Source organism: Sparus aurata, chromosome 18, assembly GCF_900880675.1.
Source record: "Sparus aurata chromosome 18, fSpaAur1.1, whole genome shotgun sequence".
Lineage (NCBI taxonomy): Eukaryota > Metazoa > Chordata > Actinopteri > Spariformes > Sparidae > Sparus > Sparus aurata.
This window is the reverse complement of record NC_044204.1, coordinates 20,949,182-20,969,265: the sequence shown is the minus strand read 5'-3', so window position 1 is coordinate 20,969,265 and position 20,084 is coordinate 20,949,182. Positions and strand designations below refer to the sequence as shown.

Below are 20,084 nucleotides of genomic sequence, written 5' to 3'. Positions count from 1 at the left end.
ATTTACATTACAGCTGTTATCACTACCAAACCTCATATTCCCTCACGCTATTATAAAAATGCTTATCTCTCAGGGCTTTCTTGTCAATACCAGCGACTTTTGTAAGTCAGCCAAAGATGTTATGCGACGACAAACAGCTTCTTTTCATATTTCTCTTTCTTTTCTTCTTCTTTTTTTTTAAAAGTAAGCCTTCTGTCTTTATCACTCATTTATTTCCACAGCACTCAAAAGTTGCGACTTCAAGCCGCTGCAACAGCTCCCGTCAGGAGGCTTATCTTTCTGCCGTGTGGTCGTCTGGATATACACAGGTAACAGAAATAATATACAATGCCCTCAAATTTTAACTTTCCTCACAATAAATCAGTGTTTATGTCTTTTACACGAGCCCCTAGCGTGCAAGCCGTTATGTATAAATTTATGCGTTCGGGTCATACTGTACAGAGTATGTCTGACTGAAATGATAGTGTGCAGCAGAGACGTCTATCTGTCTAACTCAATCCACATGCGTCACGTCTCATCCCGCCACCTGCGACTCTAATTCATGGCTTCGATATTCATCTGCTTCTGATCAGCCCCCCGGTTAGATCTGTGGAATCTGTTTTGGCACCTTGTCAGAGGGGATAAACAGGGCGTTTCACATGAGTGGACTGGTCAGCAGGATTCCCCTACATGACAATCACCCGTCTCCCGCACTCTTCCTATCCACTCCTATTATTACTCTCTCTCCCACGGCACATGGAGCGAGAGGAGGAAGAGTGAAGAGGCAACCCTTAAGGCCAAGCTCCAAAGGAAGTAGGAGGGATGGCTCTGAATCTTAATGTGGGAGGGGGAAAAAAAATTGGTATCAAAAACCCATTTTGTTGTGCAGGTCTTATCAGATCTGGACAGTCTCATTAGAAGGGGAATTAAAAAGAGAGTTGCTGCGATATTTGAAATTATAAATGAAAAACATTTCCTTTCTCCAGAGAGATAAGTGAACGGGCTGCTCACTCCTGCCTTTATCAAACACTTTGCATCTCTAATTTCCGAAGCATTTATCCAGCCAGCTACCAGGGTGTTACTGAGGCGAACTCCCAGTTCTGAAAATGCAGGGGCTGCTTTGATACTGAAGTCGTGTTCAAACAACAGATCCGTTTCGGTAGGATGACTCGTAGGTTTTCTTGTGCACATCCCAAGGAAAAGAAAACTGAAGACTGAGGGCTTCATGCAGCCAAGTCAAAGAGAGCAGGCCGGGCAGGCAGGAGATGAAACATGCTCTCTCTTTAACAAGTTCAGACAGCAAAAAGACAAAAAACTGCAAAGTCACATATACACGGAAGGAAACCTAAAGCATCATAAATACTGCATGACAACTCGATATTCCTATGTGCACCACACGCTGACATTAAATGAAATAAATGAAACACTTTGAATATTTTGTGCTGAGCCGGTGGGATGAGCAAGTCATTGAGTATTTTCATTTTCAAGTGAGTGGACGTCAGCAGACTGCGTTTTTGTGCGTGTGTGTGGGGGGAGGTTTGTGGGTTTTGTGACTCACCTCTGACGAAGACATAAACGCTGGCGGCAGTGGTCCCGACAATGATTGCCTTGACATCCTTGTAATAGCAGCGATAGTAGCCAGTATCCTTGGCACCCTGCGCCGCTTTCAGGACCAGCCTCTTGCAGTACGGCCTGCCAGGCTCACCGGGACACTCGCTGACCAGGGCGACCCTCTGCCCGGGGGCCCCAGTGGCAGGCAGCTGGGCCTGACGGTCGGTTAGCTCCTGTCCCAGCAGAGTCTGATCAGGCCAGGCCCAGGCCAGAGTGCGCTGTCCCCTGAGAAGATGTCAGATCGGAGGATATGGCACAAAAATTTAGATATGGTTCACATTTTTCTACTCTGTCAGGTGTTTATAACATACACATATAGGTGAATGAATCCTGAATCTTGTGTCTATTTATCTTGTTATATATATTTGACTATTGTTGTATATAATTTTACTATTACTACTATACTATTTGTATCTATTTTTCATACTTTTTATTCGTCAAACAAAGAGCTGGTATCTGTGTTTAGTTGTTTTTTAAAACAATGACAATAAACATCTATTCTATTCTGTTTGTTTTAAAGGTGCAATATGTAGGAATTAACCACCTGTTGCTAACTGTAGATGCCGTTTGCTGGTTTGCTAGGTTAGCAATGCAGTTTGCAGTCCAGACTGGAAGCTCAGAGAGATTAATGAGAGAGGACAGGCTTGGGCTAGCTGGCTAGGATGCTAACTTCAGCAGGTGGGATGATTTAGTTAATGTTTGAATTTTAACACAGAGTACATTACTTAAAAATTATTAATTTAAAGCATTTAGCTCTGCACGGTGATCATGAACTGTGAGTGGAGGAGTGTTTGTGTGCATTTGTGTGTATATATATATATATATCGCTGTGCGCATGTTCGAGTGCATTTTGGGGTGTGTGTGCTTGTGTGTGTGATGCCATGATTTCCTCTGCACATCCACACATCTCTGTGGGCTTTGTGCTTTGTCATATAAATTCAGTTACAGGGCGGACATGTTAACCCGCGGGCATTTTGAGCGAGATTGAGTGGAATCATAATGGCTGTCTGTAAACTGATAGCTGCGCTTTCACCACCTGCCTCACCGCAACAACAAATGTGCAGATTCACAGACGGTGCCAAAAAGTGATGACGGGAAATAACTGCAGAAATCATAAAGGGCAATGAAAGCACTCTGCTGGTTATTTTCCAACCCCTCTGAATAACGTCCACCTACCTAGGAGCGAGAAAATTGCACATTGTGACGACTGAATTGAGCGGAATGAGACTGACTTCCTCTGCCAGGGGATTCTCAGCGGTGCTGGCCGCGTGAGGTTTACGTGCAAACAACTAAAACCGACGTTGGAAAAAGTCCAAAGGTATCACCAGCTTTTCCAAAGACAGCATTTTTGTGCTCCTCGGAAACAAATTGGTTGATGGAGCGACATTGACAGCTGGCAGCGCAGCATAGATTTCATGAGGATAAAGGACGGCAATTATGAGGGAATCCATATCTCACTTTGCCTCAGTTAGAACAGGTGTTGGCTGCGTTTTAGAACAAATCAGTCTCTGGGTGTCTTAAAGGACATGACCTTTTTATGTATTTACATTTTACATTAGAGAGGTGGAATGATATCTAAGGAAAGAGGGTGTTTTGTTATACACCCTTTCAAGCTAATTTTATGTTTCATAAATATAAGTGGATTTGACTTGCTAAGTTTCCATCAGAAAAACAAGACATTGTTTTAATATAAACGCATCAGTGGTGAAGGAAGTATTCAGATCCTTCAGTTAATCCATTACGACCTAGGGGGCGTTTTAAAAAATGCATTTTAAACCTAAGGCGTTGTTTAAAAGCACCTCGTACAACCTGAGGGTTTTCTGAAAAAGCTGACAGAATTGTCAGCGTTCAATTAAAAGTCTTTGGAGCAGATAAAAAAAAAACAACTTGGAATTAAAAAAAACATTTAAGAGCTTAAGACTATGGCTTTAATTAAAAAATGATTTCCTTTGCTCTTCAGTTCTTCAGTCACATGGCTTGAAAGTGAAAACATCACCCGTAACACGCTCACATCGCGACAGGCTCTGAAGGGATGAACACGCTCACGTTGCATCCAGCATTAATTGGTTGAAAAATATGTTATCCAATATATTGATATATTGATCACAGTCAAACTATATCACAAACTAACCAACTGAGGCAACTCACATGCTCAACAGTTGTTAAACAGAGCGCTATAACATCTGTCCCTGGTTGAACAAAAGGGATCTTACTCTTCGACATGAGATGTATTTCTCCAGGGAAAAAGGACACGCAAAAAATCCAATCTTAGCCTGTCTCTGACAACCAGTGGATGAACTTTGATGGTTGCCCATTTTTGCGCCTGCCATTTGAGGTGATCTACTGAACCAATAGCAAAACTTTTTTTTATAATTATCAGTAATAACATGCAAAAATAGCGGCCCAGTTTAAAAAGAACCAGAATGACCCTTTAAATAAAATTGTTATACTGCCCCTGTGAAAATACTCTATTACACCTGGAAGGCCTTTTTATAACTGATACATTAAGCAGCATTTTATTGTTTTAAGTGCTTGAGGTGGAGCTAACTGTAACTGTTTAATAGGGCTACAACTAATGATTATATTCATTATCCATTCATCTGATGCTTATTTTCACTACTCAATGATTAAATGTTTGGCCTGTAATAAGTCTGTGTTTTCTAAGAGCATGTTGCGTCTTGTTTTTCTTCCTTTTAAAACAGAAAAAGACAATTGATAGTAAATTTAATCCTTCATATCATGGTAACAATTATAGTAATGATATACTGTATATTGTCCAGCCCTCGTGGGTGGTTGTATCTTTAACAATACACCATCTTTTATAAGCTCATCATAGTAGTTTGGATATGAATGCAAACATTTGAAGTAAAAAGTTTAATTCCATAAAGTAAGCTCGTTCTTTCGTACACTGGAGTAAATATACACTCTGCAATGTATTGAATTGCATTATGGGATTCCCTGATGGCATCCTTGAGTCATTATTCCAAAATAAGTAGCCTGATTTCTGGTTTTCCTTTCAGCCAGTATCGAGTCGTTTCTCGCTGAAATAAAAAAGACAGCAGGTCACGCATATGTGCACACACAAATACACACACACACTAACGAAAACATACACACATACCTGCATGTAACAGTGAGTGTTTCGTGGGCTGGAATCACTAGTTCGGCTCTGGAGCTGTCGAGGATGGGTGGAGTCATAGAAAAGCCAATCACCAGAGCTGAGGGAGCAAACACGGCAACTGCATTAGATTCATGTTACACAGGTCTTGGTCAGGACCAAGTGGTTTTGACAGAGCGGCGAGTATGCTGTCGAATCTCCGCAACACGTCGGGAATCTGAAATGAGACACGACAGCCCGTTGTTCATTTCTTTTACAAGCTGTGCGGCACTTAGAAACAGCCAGACGGAGAAATCACTGCCTTCGCATCGTGAGTCTCGGAGCTCACTGCTTCCTCCCTCTGAATGGCCACAAAGACCATTTAGCCTTTGATTCATTACTAATGCATTCACTTCACTGACTGGGGCTTGGATAATATGGCCGGTCTAGAATGTCATTACCGTCTCGGAGTCCCCTCGGGGTGCTATTAGTGCTTAGTCAGACTCCACACCTACAGTCCATCGTGTATAAAAGTGTCACCGTGACTTATGTCCCACCTGGATATCATTAGAGATGAAAACACACACAGAGCGATAACGCAGGCGGGAGATGGTGTGTGTGAAGGTGGCGAGGCTTTGTTTTGCATTTATGAAAGCAAATGATGTCCATTTTTCACATCAGACTGGGAGATGATTGTGATACGTGAGCAGTATTTCATATACTGCATTTTGGCAATTTGCCAGCTGAGCGAACTAAGCAGAGAAAAGTACTGAAGGACAAACTGAGCAACAACCTAAACACCTAAAAGCATGGCCTTTAATCAATATTCCCTCCTCAGCAGACAATAGAGAGTATTCAGGGTCAGACAGTGTGAACATCAGAGAGCAGATGCACATCACTACACCCCCCTGACTAACAAAGACTGAAGCAGCAGCAGCATTAAAAGCAACAAGAGTAATTTCACAACAGTCAGTCGTGACCTGCTGCCAATCAAAACCCAGAGCTGTGGACAGCTGCGATTCATGTACACAAACCTCATTCCTCCAACACATCCTGCTGCCCAGGGAGCACAATAGAGCGAGCTTATTCTTATGTAAATATTTTGTTAATGGTGTTTACAGTAAAGGCTGATCCCGATGGAAGGAGACTGATCGGTCTGGTTTTCCTCCTGACGCTGAAAACAGCCAGAAACCCAAAGATCCCCTGAACTTTGAAGAGGAAAATATGCAGTTATTAGAAGCTTCTACACCGCAAGATAAAAAGACTTATATCTTATTTTATAGTTTGGCATTTTGGCCGTCACCATCTTGGTTTTCATGGAGCCGGAACTGACCATATGTGGCAGATAGCCTGATTTGATCTGGCTGACTATCCGACGACACAAGATGGGAGAGACTTGTCAACCACAACGTAGCAACGCCCTAAGCGTATTTTGCTTCATCGTTTATTTTACTCTAAAGGGTCACATGATTTAGGAAATGACCATCATGCTGTATTGAAGAAGACTTGAAACTAGCGATCGAGAGCATGACGCCATTTGGAAAATGTTTACTAAGGTAATGGATCAAGTGAGAAGCAGGGTCATTTTCTCATAAGCTTACGTAAATTGGAAATGTTTTTGCAACCACTGGAGTTGATCCGACTTGTTTAACACACTCTGATTTGATTTGTTTTAGGTGTCCCAACTTGTCAAAAACTGACGCTTTGGGTCAGTGGCCAGCCTGATCTACCAACCCAAACAGGGATCAGGAGTAGCCACTACTGATCGACACATCAGACTGTACTTTAATCAAGGTAACACAGGCAGATAAATTGCTCAGGTAGATTAATAAAACAGATGCACATATATATATATTGTCCTGTGATGAGCTGGCGACTCATCCAGGATGTACCCTGGCCTACGCCCATAGAGTAAAACTGGATTTGGCCCCAGTAAGCCCTGCAACCCCTTAGGGGGGAAAAAAAGCGGCAACATCCCGCGACCCTCATGGATAAGCGGAAAGAAAACAGAATGGAACAGATGTACATATAATCATCACAGCTCTTCGGAGGCAATAACCCATCAAATAGCCTGTCTTGGCATATTTTCATGCCTTCATTTAGCTTTTGAATTTTGAAACATGGAAATGCTCACCGTCATTACTCATGACTGTTAGTGCGCCTGTGGCTGAAACATGTTCTCATATGATAACTGATCTCGCTATCATGGGAAATCTACCACATTTCTCTGGATAATGATATCAATTAATCCATTATCAGGGGAAAACCAAATTTGTTAAAGCGAAAATACCAGAATAATGAACTCTTGAGATAACAGCATTAAAAAAATAATTGCAAACATGGCGGTTCTTGTCTTCCGTACAGTAAAAATGAGATGCCGACCATTTTATTTACACTGTGGCATGACAATACTCAGGGACACTTTTCTCCTGCATATATGAATGAATGAATATTTTCCCAGAAACTTTAAGATATTTATGAAGTTTTTATGGGTAAATGTATATTTTACTATGTTAAGTCAATCATCTTCAATTTTATTCAGTTTTCTTGGGAAATTAAACATATTCACTTTCTTGCCAAGAGTCAGATGAAAAGACCAAATATCACCAGCAAGTATAAAATTGGCTGACTGTATGTTTACATATTTAGTACATATACCAGTATGAATATTCAAATATACATCATTGCATTTAATAAGGTGGAAAATCAGTTGGTGGTGAGTCGGCCCCCTCCTCACCTTCGCTTGAAGCTACATTTGTCCCTGACTCAACCTCCAGCAGACACGTTGCATTGTGGGTAATGCAACCGGGTTTGACGAAGGGAGGAAGAATGCATGGAATAAAAATGACATTTCTTCCTCTGCTGCATCGATTGTGACACTTTTTTTCGTCCAGTGAATCTGACAGTGTGACAGGAGAGCAATGCTAAATTGGTGGAGTGTTCACCAGCTGCTGGCAGCAGATTATAGAGCGGTATTTCTTTCTTTCATATATTTCTTCAGAAGAAAGTGCATCAGCCTATTTCCCAAAAATATTGAATTATTCCACAGTGCTTAATAATTGCTGGTGTTGAGACTCTCACTTTCCTTTACACTAATAATATATTGATTCACAATTCAAATATCCGTGTTCATCTCTGCTGGGGATCACAGCTGAGACAACACGGCCACCAAGCAACATCTGTTTTCGTCTTTGCTCGGATATTAAAAGTGATATCATGCTTATTCAAAAACCACAATATAACACTTCCGTGAATGTGAAGAAAGGACGGCTGACATCGCCATGCTGACAGAAAACAAACATGTTAAGTGGATGACGTGAGAAGTGGTGGCAGTCCATGAATCACTCCCAGCTTGGCTCCCAGCAGGGTATTCCTTCCCTGCTCTTTCCGAGACGTTTAACTCTGCCCCGAGGAGACACAGAGCTTTCCGAACATATTGTCTCAGCTCTGATGTGACCCTGCCACTGGCTTCAGTCCCATCACCACCCATCTGCAGCACAACACAGCTTTGTCCCCTCTTCCTCACACCTGAACTGCTGTAAATCCAAACAGCGGGCGGTGTCTGCGAAACATACAACTGGGCCCCCCTCCCAAGGCCTACGGACAAGGGGAAAGTGTAAAAGGAAACTCTTGTCAGGACAGGTCACATCTTCACTATTTTCAGAACAGCAAATTTCCTTCACACTCACTACGGGAGGGAAACAAGAGAGATCGACCTTGGAGGATAGTAGAAAGAAGAGTGCTAGACCTCCCACACCTTTACAGATTTCAGTCCCCGTTCCATCCAGCTATAGATGGAGCGTACAAATCAAAGCCTGTCAGCTTGTATCAGACCGTATTCAAAAGACTTGAATGAATGAAGAAAATGAATTTAGTGTGAGAGATATTCATATTTTTTTTTTGACAACATTAAAGCTGCATTGGATTAGAGCTCTATAGTTCTTCACAGCACTACAGAGCTTTTTAAGCTTCGTTGAGTGCATCGTTTTGTTTTTTCTTGCACATCTTCACAGTTTTGGTTCAATGTCACAGCTCCCATCAGTTTTCAGTGATCGAGGCTCAAGTAAACCAGACAGTCAAGCAATTTAACGTAAGTAAGACTTTTCATTACTTCTGTTCCTGTGTGTATGTATGGTGGTTAACGTTAGCTAAAGGTGTTTCTAGTTTTATTAACGTAATGAGCAGAGCAGGCATTGTTTCTTTAAGGTTTAACGGTAGATTCTGCATGACTGACGGACGCTAGTGCTTTCGTGGTCATATTCAATTCACATCTTTTTTTAGTCTTAACTTCATTATTGTGAAATGCAACATTATGTTTTATAAGTGTTGTCTGTTATCACTGTGGGGGAGTTCATATTCAAATAAGCTCAAGGTGAGAGTTGTATTTTACTCTGCACTGGATGATGCGTGAGTGTTTTTTAAGTCCCACCAGAGTTCAGCTTTAACTCCTGAATCCTGTCTTGAATTCTTGTTAAAGCATCGTTACGTTGATTTAAACTGACAGAGAATATATTCCAAGGACAGTAATTAAGAATGCTACACTTATTTTTGTTGCGTGAACGCACATGCATCTTTAAATAAAATGTTTATGGTGCTCAGTATCTTCTGGATGAATAAAGGCAATGGTTCGCTCACAACTTTACAAGGTGACGGTAGGTCAATGTTGTCTTTACGGCTTGTTGTTCCCCCGAGCGAGGGCAGGAAAAAGACGAAAGGAGAATAAATAAATGAATGCCGCTTTGAAGGAGGCTCACCAGCAAATCAATAGCCCCACTCATTTGTTCAAACTCTAACAATTACTATCATTTTCTTCTGTCCTCCGCCTCTCGGGGCTATGTGTGAATAATGTGTTGCTCTGACGGGTCAAGGTAGAAGTTTGGGCTTACAAATTCTGAGATGAGTCATTGTGGTTCCACTTAACATCAACTGTGCAATAGTTATCGACCTTCACTATGTGATTTGAACTGCATGAACTCAAAGTAAACAATTTGTATCAGTTAACACGCATGAATCACTTTTTAATTGGCCACATGTGAGCGGATTCTAACGTGACATGAGGCCTTCCCGTCCCTTGCGGTTGTCTATACAAGCCTCTAGATGAGCTTCTTAAGTTGGTTAATGCGGCTGGACTGTGGATTTCTTTGTGAAGGACTCTGGGGTCCGATGCATGTGACTTTATGCCTCTCTCCCCTGTAGCTAACGTTAGCTTAGCAATGGAGTTCGCTTACATAAACTACAAACCGGCTTCCAGCACAACACAGAAGTTCCACAGAGCCCCTTGTAATGCCCGCCATGGTAATAATGCCCGCAAACGTAATAAACCACAAACGTAATAAAAATCTGCAGCATTTAATGTAATAAACCCACAAATGTAATACATTTTCCACGAACGTAATAGCCGCTGCCTACTACAAACGTAACACACAATTTCCCACAAATGTAATAACTATTAAGTTTGCAGGGATTTATTACGTTTGTGGGGACGTGAAAATCTTTATTGTAATAACTTCCCACAAATGTAATAATACGATGAATAATGGTCGTTATTGTTTTTGTCTGTGTGTTTGCCTATACACCTACTAATACTACTAATACCACTGACCGTGGGTGCAAAATCCAGCTGCTGACTCTCTGCTCCGCTGTCCCAACGGATTATGTTTTTCCCGGTTTCGGCCATAAGCGGTCATATTGACCACACATCATTTCGCGCGGTATCATTGTTATATTTTTTGTGCTTCCCCGCGAATTTACTTGTGAGTTAATTATTATATAGTTGTATTATTTCGCCACTGAAGTGCTGAAGTGATGCGAGCTGCCCGCTGTCAGAGGAGCTGAGGGCAGAATACATGGAGGGGAAAGCGGCCGCGGCAGTCGACACAAGGTGGGCAGCAGGAAGAAACCACCGCAGCAGCAGCAGCAGACACGGAGAGGGAGGCAGTGCCGGTCCGAAAGATCTGCAAACGGAACCAAACGTCGGACTCTTGACACGCCACAAGCCCGTGTGTGGTAACTTTGCGAGGAGAGCGGAGGTAATCTGTGACCAGTGATCACAACGGCTCTTTGTTTGTTTTAGATCAGCTCGTTTCCAGCTTTTTCGATTATAATTTTTTATTATTATTATATATTATTTTTCAATATATATTATTAGGTTATATACATATTATTAAAATAAATTGTTTCATAACACTGGTCAACACCAAATTTATTGTTTAAGTTTTTTTAGCTGATTTAGTATAATTTTGAGGTGCTGAATCCAAAAATCACATTGGTTTTGCTCAATCAGGTCAACTTTCTGAACAAAGCTACATATTTGTTTTTTAACGTTTTTGTTTGTTTGTTTGTACGGGTATTTTCACGTCATATGATGCAAAATTCTTTTATTTTTCTTGCAATAAACACATTCTGAAGATTTTGCATGCGCCAACTTATGACTAATTGTTTTTTTTTATATTACAAGTGAATGAAATGAAGGCCGGGTACTCTGCACCGCTGTTCGGCCCATAAGCCGAGACAACGGTGAGAGCCCTATCCCCGACCCGAAGGCGCAGGGAAACGACCCTCTCGTTCACCGGGGAGAACTCCAACACATGGCGGCTGAGCTGGGGGGCTATAAGCAAGCCTACACCAGCTCGCCGCCTCTCGCCGCGGGCAACTCCAGAGTGGAAGAGAGTCCAGCCTCTCTCAAGGAGTTGGGTTCCAGAGCCCAGGCTGTGCGTGGAGGTGAGACCGACTATTTCTAGTCGGTACCGCTCAACCTCCCGCACCAGCTCAGGCTCTTTCCCCCCCAGTGAGGTGACATTCCATGTCCCCATGGCTAGAGTCACCATCCGGGGATCGGGCCGCCGGGGCCCCCGCCCACGACCGCCACCCATATCCCTCTGCACCGGCCCCTTCTGAACCCTCCCGCGAGTGGTGAGCCCACGGGAGGGCGGGCCCACGTTGCTCGTTCGGGCTGCGCCCGGCCGGGTCCCGTGGGCAGAGACCCGGCCACCAGGCGCTCGCCTGCGAGCCCCAACCCCGGGCCTGGCTCCAGGGTGGGGCCCCGGTGACGCCGATCCGGGCGACCTGCACGTCCTTGGTAGTATAACTTTCATCAGGGGCGAGTGAACCGATCTTAGTCTGACCCGTCACCTAGGACCTGTTTGCCTTGGGAGACCCTACCAGGGGCATTCGTCCCCGGACAACATAGCTCCTCGGATCATTCAGGTGCTCAAACCCCTCCACCACGATAAGGTGCCGGTTCAAGGAGGAGTCCCTGGGAGGGGTACTGGAGAGTGCTCCAACCGGGGACTCCGTCGTTCTCCTGGGGGACTTCAACGCCCACGTGGGCGATGACAGTGTTACCTGGAGGGGTGTGATTGGGAGGAACGGCCTCCCCGATCTGAACCCGAGTGGTGTTTTGTTACTGGACTTCTGTGCTAGTCACAGTTTGTCCATAACGAACACCATGTTCAAGCATAAGGGTGTCCATATGTGCACGTGGCACCAGGACACCCTAGGCCGGAGATCAATGATCGACTTTGTGGTCGTGTCATCTGACCTCCGGCCGTATGTCTTGGACACTCGGGTGAAGAGAGGGGCTGAGCTGTCAACTGATCACCACCTGGTGGTGAGTTGGATCCGCTGGCGGGGGAGGAAGCTGGACAGACCTGGCAGGCCCAAACGTATCGTGAGGGTCTGCTGGGAACGTTTGGCAGAACCCTCTGCCAGGGAGATCTTTAACTCCCACCTCCGGGAGAGCTTTGACCAGATCCCGAGGGAGGCTGGGGACATAGAGTCTGAATGGACCATGTTCTCCACCTCCATTGTTGACGCGGCTGTCCGGAGCTGTGGCCGTAAGGTCTCCGGTGCCTGTCGCGGCGGCAATCCCCGAACCCGGTGGTGGACCCCGGAAGTAAGGGTTGCCGTCAAGCTGAAGAAGGAGTCCTACCGGGCCTGGCTGGCCCGGGGGACTCCTGAGGCAGCTGACGGGTACCGGCAGGCCAAGCGTGCGGCAGCACGGGCAGTCTCGGAAGCAAAAACTCGGGTCTGGGAAGAGTTCGGGGAGGCCATGGAGAAGGACTACCGGTCGGCCTCGAAGAAATTCTGGCAAACCATCCGGCGCCTCAGGAGGGGGAAACAGTCCTCCACCAACACTGTTTACAGTGGAGGTGGGGAGCTGTTGACCTCGACTGGGGACATCGTCGGGCGGTGGAAGGAATACTTCGAGGATCTCCTCAATCCCACTGACACGCCTTCCATTGAGGAAGCAGAGGCTGGGGACTCAGAGGTTGACCCATCCATCACCCAAGCCGAAGTCACTGAGGTAGTCCGTAAGCTCCTCAGTGGCAAAGCACCGGGGGTGGATGAGATCCGCCCTGAGTACCTCAAGTCTCTGGATGTTGTGGGGCTGTCTTGGCTGACACGTCTCTACAGCATCGCGTGGCAGTCGGGGACAGTGCCTCTGGACTGGCAGACCGGGGTGGTGGTCCCCCTATTTAAAAAGGGGGACCGGAGGGTGTGCTCCAACTATCGGGGGATCACACTCCTCAGCCTCCCCGGGAAAGTCTATTCCAGGGTACTGGAGAGGAGAATTCGGCCGATAGTCGAACCTCGGATCCAGGAGGAACAATGCGGTTTTCGTCCTGGCCGTGGAACACTGGACCAGCTCTATACCCTCCGCAGGGTGCTCGAGGGTTCATGGGAGTTTGCCCAACCAGTCCACATGTGTTTTGTGGACTTGGAGAAGGCATTCGACCGTGTCCCTCGTGGCATACTGTGGGGGGTGCTCCGGGAGTACGGGGTCGGGGGCCCTCTGTTAAGGGCCGTGCGGTCCCTGTACTGCCGGAGCAGGAGCCTGGTTCACATTGCCGGCAGTAAGTCAGACCTGTTCCCAGTGCATGTTGGACTCCGGCAGGGCTGCCCTTTGTCACCGGTTCTGTTCATTACTTTTATGGACAGAATTTCTAGGCGCAGCCACGGGCCGGAGGGGATCTGGTTCGGGAGCCAATGGATCTCGTCTCTGCTTTTCGCGGATGACGTGGTCTTGTTGGCTCCTTCGAGCCGGGACCTCCAGCATGCCCTGGGGCGGTTTGCAGCCGAGTGTGAAGCGGCTGGGATGAGAATCAGCACCTCCAAATCCGAGGCCATGGTTCTCGACCGGAAAAAGGTGGCCTGCTCCCTCCAGGTGGGAGGAGAGTTCCTGCCTCAAGTGGAGGAGTTTAAGTATCTTGGGGTCTTGTTCACGAGTGAGGGAAGGACGGAGCGTGAGATTGACAGACGGATCGGTGCAGCGGCCGCAGTAATGCGGTCTTTGCATCGGTCTGTCGTGGTGAAGAGAGAGCTGAGCCGAAAGGCGAAGCTCTCGATTTACCAGTCAATCTACGTTCCGACCCTCACCTATGGCCATGAACTCTGGGTCATGACCGAAAGAATAAGATCCCGGATACAAGCGGCCGAAATGAGTTTCCTCCGCAGGGTGGCAGGGCGCTCGGAAGAAAATGGATGGATGGATGGAAGTGAATGAAATGGCTTCGACTAGAAGATCTTGCAAAAATAAGCCTGATTTATTCTGCTACTTGGTGTACACTGTACAGATATTGCTCAGCTTCTGCACAAGCCACTGCCACAGTATGACCCCAAAGATTGGAGACTGTTCATTGACAGCAGCAAGCGATCGCTGAAATGTGTTCTGCTTCACAACGGCAACCAGTTTGCCTCTTTACCCCTTGGTCACTTGACTACACTGAAGGAGAAGTATGAAGCGGTGAAGTATGTGCTGGAGAAAATTTGTTATGATCAGCATGAGTGGCTTATTTGTGTTGACCTGAAGATGGTGAATTTTTTGTTGGGACAACAGTCCGGCTTCACCAAGTACCCATGGTTTCTGTGCATGTGGGATAGTAGGGACACTGGTCAGCATTACACAAAGAAGGACTGGCCTGTGCGGGAGCAATTGGTGTCTTGCAGAGCAAGGAACGTCATCAACAATCCTCTGGTAGACAGAGACAAGATACTCTTCCCACCGCTGCACATCAAGCTCAGCTTGATTAAACAGTTCGCCAAAGCTCTAGACAAGGATGGTGGCTGCTTCACTTACTTGTGCCATGCTTTTCCAGGATTAACCGTGGAGAAGTTGAAAGCTGGCATCTTTAATGGTCCTCAAATCCGTCAGCTCATCAGAGATCCTGAGTTTGAAAACTCAATGAACGAAGTGGAACTGGAAGCATGGAAGACTTTTGTTCTGGTCGTGAGGAACTTTCTTGGCAACAACAAGGCCAGGAACTATGCAGAACTTGTCACCAATATGCTGACTGCTTTCAGAAACCTTGGATGCAACATGAGCATCAAAATGCATTACTTATTCTCACATATGGATCGGTTTCCTGAGAATCTGGGATCAATGAGTGATGAGCAGGGGGAGAGATTCCATCAGGACATAAAAGAGATGGAGACCAGGTATCAGGGACGCTGCATGGGATGCAGTCATGATGGCTGATTACTGTTGGACTCTGAATAGAGACATCCCTGCTGCTGAGCATTCGAGGGGTTCGAAGAAACGGAAGTTCATGCCCTGAATTTTTCACAATGACGACGTAACGTTCAATTTACATGTACTTACCTTTATCAATGTCTCTTGTTCAATTTACAGAAATTGAAGTTTGTAACATTTAATTAATACATTCAGTTAGAAAACGATTTTTTTCTCCTAAAACCTTTTTTGGATGAGAAATATTAACGAAAATAAACTGATAATGTCACAAAAATGTAATCAATTTAGTCAGAAGATCGGATTTTTCAAAATGAAATTAGCATGAAAACATGACCTGATCAAGAAAAATGGATGTCATTTTTGGATTCAGTGGTGCAAAACGGTCCTAATTCAGTTGAAAAAACATAGACAACCCAGTGTAATCAAATAAGTTAAATTTAATTATTAATTTTCGTGTGTTCTGATTTTTCTCTATTAAAATCTTGTGTAAATATGCAATAATTACGGTTTACTATGTGCAGTGATGTGAATATTGATAAATGTAAAATTAATTTGTGAAAATGTACATTTTGTGGTTATTTCGGGTTTTTTTTTAATATCATGAATGAATGCATTCATCACTCAGTTGGATATTTACATGAAGAATATAGAGTTTAAATCTAGCGGGTCCAAATGACTGCTATCGGCCGTTCTAGTAGTGTTTGAGTTCCGGCCTTTCTGAAGTCCAACTGACACTTTGGTCCAATCAGAAACATATAATTTGACCGGATCTAACTCTAGGGTCGTGGAAGCACACTGTTCAGCCTTAACTATAGATCATTAAGCTTAATTGGATCAGATCTGACTGGAATGACAGTGCTAATGACGGGTGCTAATTTCCATCACTCACAAAGCACACAAATAACGGTACTGTGCTAGGTACTCTTTTCGTGGTTCTTGGTGCTTTAGAAATATTGTTGTTGTGGCATTCATGCCAATAAAGCAAATTTGAAATGAATTGAATTAATAAACCTTTAGATTCTTGCCTATAGACTCATAAGTGTTGTGTTTACAAATGAGCAATACATCCAGATTCCTTCAGATTTGTATTGTCAATGGGAATTTAAATTTAAAAGGCGATGTTTTCCTCACTGAAATTATTTTTTTTTTTCAAGCTATAGCTGTCTGCCTCTGTCAATAAACTCTATTCAGTCTGTCAATTAACAGGTGTTTGGGGAAAACCCTCCGACCTAACTTTACTAAACTAATTTCCAACTACAGCTTATCACTTGAATGTTGACTAGAGCCTATATATTAAAGCTGAGATTGTATTAATTCTGAAACACATAAAAACCCAAAACAGCCCAAACTTCGTTTTCTTCATGTAAGACCACGTCTAGGAATGGGCTGGTGCTGCTTCCGACTCATTTTGATGTAACGCATTCACGCAGGTAGTGATGCGCAGCACTGCGGACGGTGGTGAGCGAGAGAGATCCTCATTAACAAGAAGCATTTTGCTTCTGCAAAGAACTAAATCTGTTTAAACTAGATATTTATATGTCACTAAACCACCACAACGACCATTAATCATTGTATTATTACATTTGTGGGAAGTTATTACAATAAAGATTTTCACGTCCACACAAATGTAATAAATCCCTGCAAATGTAATAGTTATTACATTTGTGGGAAATCGCGTGTTACGTTTGTAATAGGCAGCGGCTATTACGTTTGTGGATAATGTATTACATTTGTGGGTTTATTCGTTAAATGCTGCAGATTTTTATTACGTTTGTTTTTGTTTATTACATTGGCGGGCGTTACACCCCTTTAACCAAAACCTCTATATGAATCACTTGTAACCGCTTTGGATGATACTGACAAAGTAAGGTCATCCTCTTGATAGAGGAGTCAAACCAGAGAACGCTCACGGGAAAAACTCAAAACACTTGTTGCTTTAAAGGCACTATGAAAAGAATATGAACAATTTCAATACACACTGACACCAACTCAGATGATATGAACGACACTACAATAATAGAAAGATTTATAGCCTGTGTGTTGTGATTCTAACGTACATATTCCAAGAACGTCTCCGCTGTAAATCATGACAATTATGAAAAAGCTACACATTTATATGTATGCGACAGAAAACACACCATGGATCGTAAATATTAACCAGGGGAACAGTATCCAGTTTAATGTGTAGTGACGTTTGTGAAATGATTTTTCTTCCTGAGTGATGTGCCGAGCGACTGATGAGCCAAATCCCAGCTGAGTCTGAATGATGGATGCTTCTCTCACAATCAGCGGAGAGATCGCACACTGACAGACAGGATGCAAATTGTAAATCTTTTGGAAATGTCATAACTGACTGGCATGCCCCGAGAGACGAGACATCAAGATGCTGGAGGTGTATTTGGGAAGGAAAACCTGAGGAGGACGTGTTCGCTAAAAGGGAAGGATTTCAGCTCTATCAGTACAGCGGGAGTGTCTAACACCAGAGGGCAAAGAAGGCATCACACCCACAAGGAGTCGAGCTCAAAGCTTTTTAAAGCAAAGCAAAACGTTTAACAGATCACTCAAGCTGATACGATTCTGAACAAATAAGCTGTTGTGCTGTGAGCTCAGCACTCCTGACATGATCTATTTCGAAGGAGGGTTTGAGCCACAAGACTTTGGATCGCTTATATATCACTTTCATCCTAAGTGGCTCTCTCACGACTGCTGAAGGAGGTGGTGCAAAGTCATAACTTAATGCGTGCTCGGTAACACGTGGTTGCAGTCCAAAACAGCCACCGACTTCTCTGCTGTTTGGACACTTCAGATTGATGAGAGGCAGGCAGGAGGCATTTCTGCCCGTCACTGTAGGTAACTGCTGCAGGAGCTGCTAGCGCTGCCCGCCTGTGATGAAAATGTTAGTGTGCCGGATGTCGATATCTTCCATATGGATGTGCAGTGAAATGTATACACAATGTTTCCAAAATGTGAGGCACCAGATACAGAGAGCCAGTGTGCCTGTCAGCTACAGAAAAGGGCTTGAAAAAACATAAATCCCATTAGTGATTGTTTGCATTCTGTCAAATATAATTAAAAACACACATTGCCTCAATGTACAGCTATGTGGGGCGAACGCGAAAGAAAAGCAAACACATGAATTCGTACAAGTTCACGGCTGATAGCATGTCTTGTCGTGATAATAAACGTGTTTCCCTGGCGCGACCTTTCCTGCCGCGTTTCATGACAGATGTGTTATGACTCTTATCACTCGGTGAGCTCATTTATCTTAATGTGCATTAAACAGTGGAGTTAAAAAAAAAATATTGTACAAGCCTTGTTCCTCAACAGCATTTTCAGCTGGAGGATAGTCAGCAGTCAGTGTTGTGTAGGTGGACAGTGAGTAAGTGGAGCTGCGAACTCTGGTTTAAGGAGCCTGTGTTATCCCTCAGTACACAAGGCTGCAGCGTCAATAAGAAAAGCAGAGACTCAACGGTGTCTGAGGAGGATATTGCACATTAAACTAAATGTGTCAGTTCAGTCTGGAATTTGAACTTGAATATTTCTTTTCACTTCAAAAAGTAAATAGGTTTCAGCTTTGTAGCCACAGTTTCTATTAACTTGACATATTTGCTGAGCCTTTTTTGTATGAATACGGGCAAAAATGTTCCATTCATTTCTGCGAGGTGTGAAAATAAATCAGACAAGTAAACTGTTGAATGGTGCTTGAACTGTCACGCAGCTATCAGCGAAGGTTGATTTGAAAAGGGCCCTGCAGTAATTCACGACAGCAACGTAATGTGAATATCAGTGCAGAGTTGGTCCGTTGTCTTAGATTTCATAGCGCCTGCAAATTAAATGTGCAACGCGCAAGAATTGTCTAGCCGTCAGATGTCGCACCAAACACATGGGGGGCAGCATCAGCAGAAAAACAACCATCTGCTGCTCACAGTACATTTGCTGTGGCTCCACCTGCTGTTAGCTAGATAGCTCAGTTAGCACTGCAGCTAAGCAGACTGGCTGAATAGACACAGCTGGATTGGAGCCAGACAGCCAATGCATGTTTGGCAAGATGTTTTGGTTGAATTTTATTTTGTTTCTATTTGAATTGAGTGTGTTACGATGAGTAAAGAGGCAATTTATCTTGTTTCAGACGGTGTATGGTTGTATTGTTTTGTTTGGTAGTCTGTAAGAATATTACGTTTCCTGACATTTTGTGTCTTTATTTTGTAGAGTTTGTGACATGTTGCTAACTCTAGCTCGAATACATCTCCCAGCTAAACTACAGCAGCAATCCGACTATCTCTTTCTGAGAGTACAAAGAGGTTTTACTGGACAGGACAAGAGCTAGCTGGTTAGCATGCTAACTTCAGCAGGCAATAAATAGATGTCTCTGACACAACCTCAAAAACGTTTTTCTTGGCATTCAGTTGGTAATGTTACATCATCGAGAAACAATGTTTGGCAGTAATGTAAACTAAAAGCTATTTTTTGAAAAGCAGATAAATCACCCTCACGGCCCAGAAATTAAATCAATTTTTGTTAAATTGTCTGAAGCAAACAACATCTGACAGATCAACAGTCGTCTATTCAGAATGATTGCGTAGCCTGAAAACACAAATGGATGGTGATTGGCTGGCTGTCAACCACCTTACAAAACAAGGGGTAGTGAGCCAAAAAAATATTTGAGCTCGGTTCCCCTCTTTTCCCATGCATTCCAGCTGGTGGTGCAAAGATAAGCAGCAGCTCTGAGTGATTAGCTTCCACTAACAAAAAGCAAGCATCACATTTTAAGCTACAAAGATAAAACACAGTGTATTCCAAAGTTGATTTACTCTGTCTGTTATCATAGGATTACACAGGGCATAAACACACAAGTTTAGATGTATAAAATCCTCCAGACAGATAAAACACCCCATTAACAGTCCTTGACAGTAAAGCAATAATCTT

General features: G+C 43.9%; 1 protein-coding gene across 2 annotated transcripts in view; it reads right to left on the bottom strand.

Annotated features, from left to right (window-relative positions):
* Positions 1-20,084, bottom strand: part of flt4 (fms related receptor tyrosine kinase 4) — a 63,470-nt gene that overhangs the window by 33,812 nt on the left and 9,574 nt on the right. For both annotated transcript variants that reach the window (XM_030396762.1, XM_030396763.1), the window contains exons 2-3: positions 4,712-4,808; positions 1,538-1,815 (exon numbers count right to left, since the gene is read on the bottom strand). In XM_030396762.1, the coding sequence (XP_030252622.1) occupies positions 1,538-1,815; positions 4,712-4,808 (375 nt within the window). The remainder of the gene's footprint in view (positions 1-1,537; positions 1,816-4,711; positions 4,809-20,084) is intronic.